Source organism: Cinclus cinclus, chromosome Z, assembly GCF_963662255.1.
Source record: "Cinclus cinclus chromosome Z, bCinCin1.1, whole genome shotgun sequence".
NCBI classification, from domain to species: Eukaryota; Metazoa; Chordata; class Aves; order Passeriformes; family Cinclidae; genus Cinclus; species Cinclus cinclus.
In genome coordinates, this window is record NC_085084.1 from 15,348,776 (window position 1) to 15,361,063 (window position 12,288).

The following is a 12,288-nucleotide window of genomic DNA, read 5'->3' on the forward strand; positions in this document are numbered from 1 at the left end:
TCCACCAGAGCTCTCCAGAAATGTAAAGGTCTCCAGCCTCCTAGATACTGGAATTTTTGAACTTCATTAGGAGATTTTAGCAAATGTCATGGGGAAATGACAGTAAGTGTAAATATACATATCAACAGAGTTTTTTGTCTGCAGCCTCAAGATGACACTGTAAGGAAGCCATGAGCAGGCAGACAGCACAAATAATCTTCAGCTGTTATGTCTAGTATTTGAAGCAGTGCAAAGCTTTTAAAAAATGTAACAGTTGTTCCTGTTTGAACAATAAATAGATTTGGAATTATATTGTTGTATATATTATGTGTGTGTGTATATATATATATATATATATATATATATATATATATATATATATATATCACAGAGATAGGTGAAAAAAATCCCACTTACTAGTTTGTGCACTCTTAGCTTAAAAAATATTGGTATTGAATATGGCAGTGTACTTTTCAATTAGGAAAAAGCCATTGTCTTTTTTTTTTTTGAAAACCCAGACCTTCCATCTAGTTTTAAAACTGCCAACAAGGCATTTTTTTCTATGCAGAGAATATGATAGTTAAGTGGAGAGTACTTACCAATACAATATCCAGGAGTTATTTTGATTTCAAAAACTGCTATACTGGTGGATTTATCTTGTCCTATTTCACCTTCCAGTACAAGCTGCACAATATAAACCAAACTGTCAATTTTAGAATTTCATGAGTACATTGAATACTTAAACAGGATAAACAGGAGAACAAATTAGATGTCTTTTGGGGAACCATTGTCCTTACAGTCAGGTGCGCTTTTGCTGAGTTTGGCAGAATGCATTAAAGATGAAGCCAGGGCTCTTCTTCAACCATAGAAGTCATGCTGAAGGACAGTGAGACAAGGCAAAAAATTCCCACACTTCATTTAAGAGTATGGAATTACATATTCCTCAGCTGTGGTTATGCAAGATGTTATTGTGAGTGATGCAACATGATGGTTTCTGAGTTAGAAATACTCTTCTGTCAGCATTTGACTCCCTCCAGAAAGGCACAGAGGGCAGGAATAAGTGAGTGCAGCTGCAGACCCAGGGCCAGGAGTTCCCATATCTGCCACGTGGCACCAGCAGCTCTGCTGGGACACCAGGAGATGAGGCATCCTCATGGCAGGGCTCAGCTGGCTGTGTGTCTCTGTGAGCTGCTCATGGGTGCTAGGGACAGAGTGCTCAGCTGACTTGTCCTGCCAGCCTTAGAAATGAAAGCCAAGAATGCGGCTCAAAATAAGTTTGCATATATTAAAAAAAGAAGTTTGTGCAGCCAAACATACGCACCAGAAAGCCTGTGACATCTTCTAGAACTTACCTTATACTTCTTTGTGCTGTTAGTTAAATCTAAGCTAGCTATGAGCCAGCTGTCTGATGGCTCCTTGGCTGACCACAGCAAACGATCAAAACTCTGTCCTTCCTGCCTCAGGTACAGGTTGAGCCTGGCAGGATCAGGTGAGGTGTCTGAAGTTGTTGCTATCTGATAGATCAGTCTGACACAGCTCCATTCCTCAGAGTACAGATCAGGGCTGGTCAGCACTGCTTTCTCACCCTCATAAGAGGTATCCACAGAAATGTAATGTCCTGGGAACAAACACACACCAGAATAATAAATGCCAGAGACCTTGCATTTGCATCCCTGGAAAAAGTACTAATTTAGGAAGGAAAGATTAGGGACAAGGTCAGGAGGCTGAGACCACCACTCATCTGTTAAATCACTTAAACTTTTGATATTGTACTGTACTTACACAAATGAGACTTCATGTGTCTCCTACCATTTTTAAACACAATTTTTAAATTACTGGAAATTTTGAGACAAGATATTTTATCAGTGTAAAGCAGATTATTAACTAGTACCCTTTGGAACTGATATCTGTAGATAGACAATCTGATTGCCAGGACAATTTGTACACATATAAATATTTTGCAGGAGTATTTAGTTGCTTTATAGGTCAAAACTTTTTATGTTTATGTATGTTTAAAAACAATACATAAAATGAGACATTGCAGCTAAAAACTCGCAAAACATTTCTGGTTTCAAAGAATAAAACTAGAAGGACACTTCTAAGTAGTAAAATTAGCATGTTCAAGTCTGCTGATTCAAAAAATTGTGAAATGTAAAGCAGCATTTAAACACCAGCACTCCAAGATTATTTTAAAATTACCCTCTGGGGCAAGGTCTAAAACAGCCTTCTGAATAAAAATGAAATGCAAGGAAATACCTGAAAATGAAATTTAGAAATGACAAGCTAAAAGTGCATGAGGAGGCAAAAAAAAAGTGCAAAAGAAACAATGTGTAGAAAAATGAGGCAACAGTAAATAAATTTCAGTGAAGCATAAGGATGGTCCTGGAGGCTCTACTAAGACATCAAAACCAAGATCAGTAGAGTAAAACGGAGTCACATTTTACTACAGACCTAGTACAGGAGTCACAGAAACTGGAAAAGGAATGCCAGAAACAAGTGATACAAGAAATAAAAACTTAAAGATAAAAATTTATTTTAAAACCACAAAACAAACCAATAAGATAAACTAGGACACCCATGTCTGGAACATTATCCCACAGACCATCAGGAAAATTATCCTTCTAACCTAGTGTCAATGCATATTAGACAAATCCCATTTCTGACAGTAATTCTCGTCACTCGAGCTGTAAATATGAGTTAAAAGTGCTGTCAGGTCCTGTGTCAAATTAGCCCTTTACCCAGCAGCACATCACACTTTCCAAATATACTTCTTTAATCTCATCTCACTTGACCACAGAGCTTGTCAGTTTCCATGCATATGTAGTACTTGGATAACTCAGAAATGCCAGCAGTCACACTGACCTTAAATACATTGCTTGCCTTTGAGGCACAAAAATCCCCTCCCAATTCCTGCCTGAACCTTCCCACTCTACCAAGACACCCTGGGGTTGCTTTCCAGAAGCTCGCTTGTTGTCTTTTCAAAAGTATTCTCAATGGAAAAAAATCATCTGCATGGAGGGTCATCACCCCCTCAAGGCAAAGCACAGGTATAGATCTGCTTTATGAGGTTCCCAAAGTCCACTCCCATGGATGCCCAGAAAGATGCCAGGAGCAGACAGTCACTCTGACAGCACCTGATTCTTTGGGAACTGCATGTTACAGCATCCCCCTGCATCTGCTCCCTTCCTCACCTGTAGATGCAGTGCCCAGCAACCCATTTGTACTGCTCATTTTGTTTAACTGGGGTAAGATAAATGATTGCTAGGAGATAGCTGCAGCTCTAAGCAGTGTAAGGGGCTGTGCAAATACAGAAAAATTCCCTTTTTAGGGAATGGAATTTGTTTTGCCTCTTATCATAATTTTTCTTTATATCTACTGTCTGGTTTTAGTCTGCTGAGGAAAGATACAAAATCACTGGATAAGTACAAGTAACTTGTTACTGCAGCAGTATTTGAAAGAAAAATAAACACAGGAATAAGTATTTAAAAGCAGGCACCTAATGTGTGTGCCAAATACTTAATCTGCCACTACATAACATGGGAGTCCATAGCATCCACTTTCATGCATTTATCCAGTTAGTTGACACAAGTTAGCACAGACAGCATTTATTTGCTGACATATGCCTGCCCAAGATACGCATATTTATTCACAGGAAGATAAAGGGAGATCACCAAGACTCTATCAAAAGTCAAATGTTTCTTGCACATCTGGTTTTAATTGATGTAATTGATAATATCCTATCCAGATGAAGAATCTATGTTTTCAGGCTAGCCTGAATCTGGATCATTTTACTTACAAAGAAACCTACAATTCAGAATCCATGCCTGGCAATTTCAGTTTAGATTTCAGCCCTGTTTTTGTCTCTACTTCAAGAGAAACCCCATAGAAAACAGACCCTTCTTATAATAGTAATCTTTTTTTTTTTTCTTTTTCAGAAACACATTAGCATTGACATAGGAAAATACATTCACATGAAGAGTTCAAATTACCAGCTATGAGGCTTCAATGGCTGCCAGGTTTTTAAAACTTAATTATATGTAGACTAAGGTTTCTTCTACAAAAATACTGGTTTAAAAGAAAACCTGTTATAATTTCCAATCGGGATGATTATGTCAGTGTAAATTTGACTCTGCTGTCTGTGTGTTGTGCACTTGCTCACTTGTTATGCACTTTGTCTGATTCACCACAGGTACAAGAGCAAAGATCATGAACTCCCTTTTTAACTGGGGCTGGAGATTGGTTGCTTTTTCTAAAATTATTAACTTTACATATTCATTAACTCTCCAGAAACAGAGTGCTCTCACTCCCAACCTAATAATTTTAGCTTCTTTTGAAAATTTAGATGTATAATTGGCTCCACTGAAATCAATGTGAGCTTTTTTTGTGTAGGTTTAAATGCTTTGCTAATCAGGATCAGGGAGTGTGGCAGTACAAAGCACAGAACATGCCAATGTTAAATTTCTTCCAAATGAATGCTGGCATTGACTAAATGGCCTTTACCCTAAATTGTGCTTCAGTAACAGCAATGACTGATGCAGAAAGGAAGGTCTCACAATGCAGACCTCAAGGCCTGACACAGAGTAATTGTGAGAGCAAAGAAAGGCAAAGGGGTGGTCCCTTGGAGTAAAGAAGCAGACAACTTTCCACACTTGTTTGTGAGAGTAATAGAAGGCTATTTTCCAGTCTGTGGAGAATTTGATGAATGCACAGTGGTGTAGCCTCTCAAAGACAGAACATTCAGCTTCATTTTGCAGTGAAGCTGCAATCCTCCTTCAAATGCCCGTGACAGTTAATCTATAGCAGTCATTCAGGAGTTACCAAGAGAGGGCTACTCTTCAAAATCACAGGAAGGCAGATGAGAGTAGTCACAAAACTCTAGGAAAAGCCTGATGACAAAGAAACACAGGTATATAATTCCAGCAGTTACTTGCTCAGGGGGTAGATACAGCCCTAAGCAGTGTAAGAGGCTGTAAGAGTGCAAATACAGGAAAGCTGAACTTTATTCTTCATTTTCTGAGTGACATGACTTCTTGAGTATCTTGGAGAGTGGCCTGGCAACAATATGGTCAATTCCCTCAGGACTCTGGGATGCATCTCATCAGGTCCCATTGACTTAGGTATGCTCAGGTTCCTCAGGGGGTCACAAACCTGATTCTCTCTGAGGGATGTGGCTCCCCTAGCAACATTTTATAGTCCATTCACTCCAGAGGTGTGGGGAAGAGAAGCTGCTAGTGAGGGTTGAGTCAAAACATTTTTGAGTGCCTCAGCCTTCTCCTCATCCTGGTTACCAGTTTCACAGCCTTGCTTATCAAGGGGGTAAATGCTTTATTTGGCCTTCTTTTCCTGGCTGACACACCTGTAGAAGCTCTTCATTTTGTTCTTTGTGACCTTTGTGAAGGCCAGCTCCAGCTTTGCCTTTGCCTTCCTCACCCCATTCCTACACAACTCGGCTATGACCCTATAATCTTCCCTGGATACCTGTCCTTGCTTCCACTGACTGTGGAATTCTTTCTTGTCCTTTAGTTTGACTAGCAGGTCCTGACTAATCCATGCCACTGTTTTGCCTTCCTTGCCTGAACTTTTCCTGCTTTTGCTAGTTCTTGTGCTCTATGGAAAGCATCCTTACAGATCCACCAGACTTCTTCTGCTCCCTTGTGTCTCGGAGCAGAAGGTCCTATTGACTACATCCTTGATGATCTGGAATTTTGCTTTCCTAAAATTCATGGTTCTGACTTTACTCTTTGCCTGACCCATATCCCTCAGGACTGCAAACTCCACCAGTGCATGGTCATTGAAGCCCAAGCTGCCTCCAATCTTGACAGCCCAAATTAATTTGTGTTGGAAACCCATGGATCCAGTATCACATCCCCTCTGGCAGGGCTGTCTGTAACCTGGCTACAGAAGTTATCCTCCATGCACTACCAGAATCTCCTGTAGCCATCCATAGAGGCAATCCAGTCATGGGATTTATCCCTCCAAGTTTCATCAGGTAATGGCAATGAAGTTGTAACTTCACAGCAGCACAGTGCCTTCCTCCTCCTCCTGTTTTTTGCCCGCAAAGTGTGTAGTGCTGCAAAGGCACCTCAGCTGAGCTGTCAGCTCATGCTGCCCTCTTGAAGGAATACCCTCTAATTTCACTGAGATATTTCACTGGTGTTTCTTGGCTTCTGTTACCTCATGAGTCCCTGGGTTGTGTCCATAAGGCATCAAATATGCTCCAGTGTGGCCAGCACATCTCAGGTCCACTGGCTGAGGACCCTCACCTGCACCCTGTCCCTTTAACCTTGGTATGTCATCCCACAGTTTGTCAAGGGCAAGCCTTCCGTGACACATCTAGTTTAAAGCTCTGTCACTGAGGCTTGCTAGCTCCTGAGCAAACACAAGCTTCTGCAGACATGACAAAAGCCAGGGGATGCTAACAACCTTTGACTGCTAACAGCCAGCAGATGCCTGGTGAAGGCAAACACCTACAGCCAGGACAAGAGATGGGAGAAACAGGACTCACATATGTTTCCCTCACCACTCTCACTACTCAGGCACTTTTTACTCAGATTTCTATGATGATGTTTTACATACCATATAACTTGACTGTCTTCTGCTTGACAGCTGAATCAAACTTTACAGGACCAAGCATGCATTCACTTTACATTCCTCCATGTCCAATAAAAACATTTAGCCCAAGGGGAATTAGGACACTGTTTCAAACCTCTCCCTCTTCAATGCAACTATGCACTGCAGCAGCAAGACTGATGAAACAAGATCTTTAAAATTGTCCTGTATCAATGTCTGTCATCTTGCTACTCTAATAAGCAGTTCTGCACAGAGCTTCTCTCAATTACAGTTGGCCATGCATTAACTCCATGAGTCATTCACCCAAGTTTTCCAAAAATATATATGTAAAGGTGGGCATCAGTAGATCAGTCAGCAGTGGTTATATCAACAGCTAAGGAATAAGGGCTGCTGAGATCAGAAATAGTGTTTTTTCCAAAAAAGAGCACAGAAACTACATTGATTGCTTTCTCTGTAAATAGCACAAACAAGACAAAAAGCCAGATGCTGGCTAATAAACTAAAACAAATTGCATTGTGAAAAATGGAACAAAAAAAACCCCAAACAACCACTGAGATAAATAAAATTACCAGTTAGCTTTTCAATTATACATTTCCTCTGCAAAAATTTGGAAGGGTAACCACAGACTTGTTCTGGCTATTTATGGAGTTTATGTCTGACACAGCTGTTCACTTAGTTCAGCCACAGTACAGCTTTACAAGAAAAACTGAATATAAGCAGCAAGCTCCAAGAGAAACAATAATAAGGAATTATGAAGCAGGAAAATTTTGAGTATTTTATTAGGTACTCATTTATACAGAAAAATGGCAAGAAATTTCTTACACTTGCGAGTCCTGTTTTGATTTTCTCTGTATTTGCCATACAGAAACAGGAAAGAATGCTACCAGGGCTCCTTAGGATGAAAGTTGCCTTCTGTGGAATCTCAGAATCTTGATTTTGGGTCTTGGCTTTGGTTTTGGGATTTCTTTTTATATATTATTGATTTAAAAAAAAAAAAAAGAAAAAAATGTAGAAAAGCAGTGCATTTCTGAGACCTATGAAGTCTACTTACATCTCCAGAAAAAGTTAGTTGGAAATAATAACAATAGAGCCAGAGGGACAAAAATTTGCAAATGAAGTTTGCACATGGAGGTCCCATGCCTTCTTCCCCAGCTGGATCCTGCAGGTAAAAAAATGAAGCAACCATGTGGTGGATAACCCAAAGTATTATTTTATTCCACATCTATCTGGGAAAAATGGGGCCAGCAGGTACTGGGTCTTCTTAAAGCCAGGGTGCCCAAGCAGAGCTCTCATGCCTCCAAGCTCTGGCTCGAGCCAGAAGTTCCCCTCCATGGGTTTTTTTGTTTCTTTCTTGCCTTCAGAGAGGGCATTTTCGGGCAAGTTTGTGGACTCACAACAGCGGCAACCTGAGAAGCTGCATTTCACAATCAAAACTTGTTTCAGACTGAATTTTGCATTGTGGGGCTAGAACTGTATGGGATGGAAGATGCTGTTTTCCGTGCCTGGGGAGATGGTTTAGATGGTTTCTTCCCTTGAACATACCCATGGCTTGGGAACAGCAGCACCAACACTGGTGAAGTTCATCAGGAGGCAGCAAGACCACAGCACCAACATCCAATGAACCCAAGGCTGACAGTGTAGGGGTGGAGTGTCTGGGTTACACCAGCAGTTCTGCCTCCAGAACTGCCTTTCTAAGCTCCTTCCTTCCCAGGGTTTGTCTGCCATCTCCCTTTTGTCCCCAGACAGTGCAGTTGCCTAAGGAGGGCACTGAATTATGGGGGGGGGGGGGTGGGGGGGGTGTCACTCCCCCATTTTGAGTTTACCCTTGCTCCCCAGGAGTCAGTGAGATTACAGCACCTATGTAACTAGTGACTATTCGTGTTAATTTCCCCTGTTGCTATTTAGTTTTGTTAGTAAACTGTTATTTTCTTACATATATCCACATTTGTTTCTCCTCACTGGTGGAAAGAAATTGATTAAAACTATAAGGGTAAATAACTAATTTCAAAGTCCACTAATAAAACTGTCTTAAGACAGACTGATCTGTTTTTGCCAGAGCTTGTGTTTAATCCATTCCCCTTGGCCCTTGGGAGACTTGCAGCAGCAGTTTCTCCCCTGGACAGATGGATATACTCACAACACATGCAGGGCTGAGTAGAAAAGCCTGGCACATTAATGAACATAGAAACTCAGTCCCAAAACGTTCAGGGTGATGCCATGATTAAAGCTACTTGATGCTGCAGGGTATAACTGGTGTTGTCATTCCCATCAAGCCAAAGATAATTTTATTTCTGGTAAACTGTTAGATTCACACCAGACGACCTACATGGTGTACCCTGGCACTAATTAGTGTTGTCATCACTGAAAAGACATTCTATTCTTTAAGCCTCTTTGTCTCCTCCATGGTTTCTTAAAAGCAGCTCTGTGAAAACAGCTCAGGGATGGAGAAGCAGGAGGTGGGTGTTCTGTGTTTGTTGTCTGCAGCGACTGACATGCATTGCTATTGTCAAGGCTTTTCCTTCTCTTCTGTGTTTACAGGGGCAGCAGCAGTTTCAAGCCTAAAGCTGTCACTTCTTTGCAGAAAAAGCCTGTGGTCCCACCTGACCACCGCTGGCTGCCCTTCCAGGAAGGGAGGGAACCTGAATACTCCACTGGATCTGCCCCTGTGCTAGCCATCTTCTTCAACGAGTCAACAGGGTTTCCAGGTAACTCTCACAAAGCTGAGTAGTATTTATTAAAAATAAAAGAATCACACACAGCATGGTGTGATGAACACCCAGGCAGTTCAACCAGGTAGACACCCACTTTCCTCTGGCCAAACAGACAAACCTGACAACAGGAGTTCCTCCAGCAGCTTTCCCTCCATCTCACCTTACTTTATGAACTGAGTCTCCCTGCAGGGACTGAGATTAATGACTTAACTTTTTCTTGCCTCATTCACCAGACAAGGCCAGAGAACTCCTGTTTGTCAGCCCTGGGCATAAATCTTCCAAGGCTCCTTTCCAAAAGGATGGCTTTATGAATTAACTACCAGCTCCACCTCCTGTCCTGGCCTTTGCTCCCCCAGGAAGTCCAGAAATACAGCTGTTAACAAGCCTGTCAAAACTAATACAATTAGCCCTAAAATACTCTGCGACTGCAGCATCTGCTTGCATCTGCTACCACCCTGGAAAAGTCTTCCAGCCTCCATCTGTCAGCTTGCCTGTGAAAGTCTGGCAAGGGTCCCGCCTGAGCTGCTGTCTTCTGCTTCTGATTTAGAGGAGTTGATCCACTGCACTGGGGATGCTTCCTCTCTTCGTTCTCTTTCAAGTCCCAAGGTACTTACATCATGCACCAGATCTGTTTGTCCCGAGCCACAAGCATGTGGGTTTTCTTCCTTTCACAATGGTCTTAATAATTTTTATCCACTTTCAAATTTTGTTTCTGTTCTTCCAAGCAACCTATCAGTCTCAGTATTCTGCTGTAACACCTGTTACAGCACTTGCATTTTCATGCTACTCATTACATAATTTCAGCAACTTTTCATCTGCTGACACAAAGGCTGCCAAGTTTTCATTTGGTATCTGATTTTCCTTGAAACAGCTCTTTCCAAAAGACATCTCCATGATTCCTGTTAGCTGGTATACATCAGCAGAACGTAGGTAATGTTTGGAGACATAAGATTCTCTGCTGTGGATTTCTGGATGGGAAATAATTCAAAGAAGTTTTTCTTTATTCTTTGGCATCCTAAATGAATTTCCATTCCTCCCAGTGCACAGGAAATATTAAAGATAAAAAACAGATACAGTAGAAATTACCAGGCATCCATTTGTTCACAGTTCTCATCTCTTTCATTACTAGCTCTATTTCTGTGCTAAATCATGTTTCCACCAGGATCAAGCACACAGAGGAATGCACTGTGACATCTCTTCCAACACAGCTGCTTGCCCTGATGGAGAGCATCTCTCCTTCAGCAGAAAAATACAAAATTTCACTCCTTTGCATTATGTTGTCTATTTACTTTGCTCATCATTCCTTTTATTTTCTTACACAGGTGCACATGGTATGGTGTGCTGGAATATGCAGGTAACATATTATGAGCTCTGCTCTGTATTCTGTGCACAAAATGTGCTCTGTGATATGGGCACACCTCAGCCTAGCAAAAGCAAACCTGCCCACTGTAGTCCACACAGTTTTGGTGGCACATCTTTGAAGAAAAAACTTGCAATCCACAAAAAAACTTGCAATTCACATCAAACTGTAGGCCAGCACTCCACAGGGAGCCAACACAAGGAATTTAGTGAGGCAGACCATGAAACAAGGGACTTGTTGTGTTTTAAAAGAGGGGCATTTATGAGGCCACAGTTCTCCTTGGATCAGAGTGACAAGAACAGCCATGGGGAGTAAGAGTATAGGAAATAGAAGAAAGAGATATTCCAACTCAATCAACCCTGTTTTGGTTTCTGTATGCCTGGATTTCCATCATCTGGAAGATCAGGTTTTGTACGTCAAAAGTAAAGACTTCTTGGTTGAGTAATGTATTTGGAGTACTGCAAAGGGGTTAAACTAAAATCCCATTGTGCTCACCATATAAGCCAAACTCTGAAGTATTCCTGGACTTAGGGAAGCAGGGAGACTCTGGTCACAGGAAAACAGTGGCCCTGGGAGGGAGAGGAAGAAGCTTCGGAGTTGTCATGAGCAGGGAACAGAAGTCTGCCCATCATGACTTGGCTTTCCTGCCTGACAGAGCATGCATGCATGCATGCATGGGTCACAGCATGCATAGGAGGTCTTGGACCAGGATTTCCCTGACTTCTGGAGTGCATTTGTAAACCATGTGGATGCACTAAATGCAAGATCATGAAAGCTAAACTTTTCTACTGCCTGGATCTGATCTCTTGGCATCTGCCAAATCACTTCATGTCTGTCTCTCCCACCTACAGATCAACTAAAATGTAACCTTTGTCCACAAGCCTTATCTCTCCAAGGGAAACTACAGATCTGCTTGGTTGTAGAAATTATATTTATTCTGGTATTCCACTGGGCCTACACAGATGGGAAAAAAATACTTTAAATATGTATTTGGTTTCACTGGCATCAGAAGTTGAACTCCCATGAGTTCAGATTCCTGCTTTATGTAAGCTTTGTGGCTTTATAATCTTTCTTTATACTGGAATCATTGGGATAACTGGCAGGCTCATGGTGGACTGATCAATGATCGCACATCATAAAATGCAAACAGAACTGCAGACAGGTGAGCCACATGAGCTGAAACAGCTGGCTATAGAAAAAGCTTGCTGGCAAGTGCTGGCAGTGACCTGGTCACAGGTTATCTGAGGGACCTGGCCTAGCCACACCATCAGTTTCCAAACACTGCTGGAGATCACTGTCTTGTAATGAGTTTATCACTATCCCCTTAGCTCCTTCTCTACTCACTCAATGGCCACTCTTGAGTAACCTAAGCAAGAAAGCAGCTGCAGAGACCCATCTTCTGCCCCAGCAAGCTTCATCCTGGACCAGGTGCATGCAATGGTGAAGATGCACAACCACAAAACACCTTCAGTCAAAGAGCACATCTATTGATGTTGTACATCACAACTACCAGGTGCACAGCTAACATTTCCTGGAGCTCTGCACAATTACATCCATCAATTAACCATTTCAAAGATTGGCTTCAGTTTATTAGAGATGCTTCTAGGCTTGCAGTCCTGTGCATCATTCCTGCTTGGCAGGGGCTGGTAGTGACTGAGGGTGTGTATG

General features: G+C 41.7%; 1 protein-coding gene across 1 annotated transcript in view; it reads right to left on the reverse strand.

Annotated features, from left to right (window-relative positions):
- Positions 1-12,288, reverse strand: part of MAMDC2 (MAM domain containing 2) — a 53,783-nt gene that overhangs the window by 24,126 nt on the left and 17,369 nt on the right. Inside the window, exons 3-4 of the mRNA XM_062513530.1 lie at positions 1,332-1,597; positions 579-663 (exon numbers count right to left, since the gene is read on the reverse strand). Coding sequence (XP_062369514.1) covers positions 579-663; positions 1,332-1,597 — 351 coding nt within the window. The remainder of the gene's footprint in view (positions 1-578; positions 664-1,331; positions 1,598-12,288) is intronic.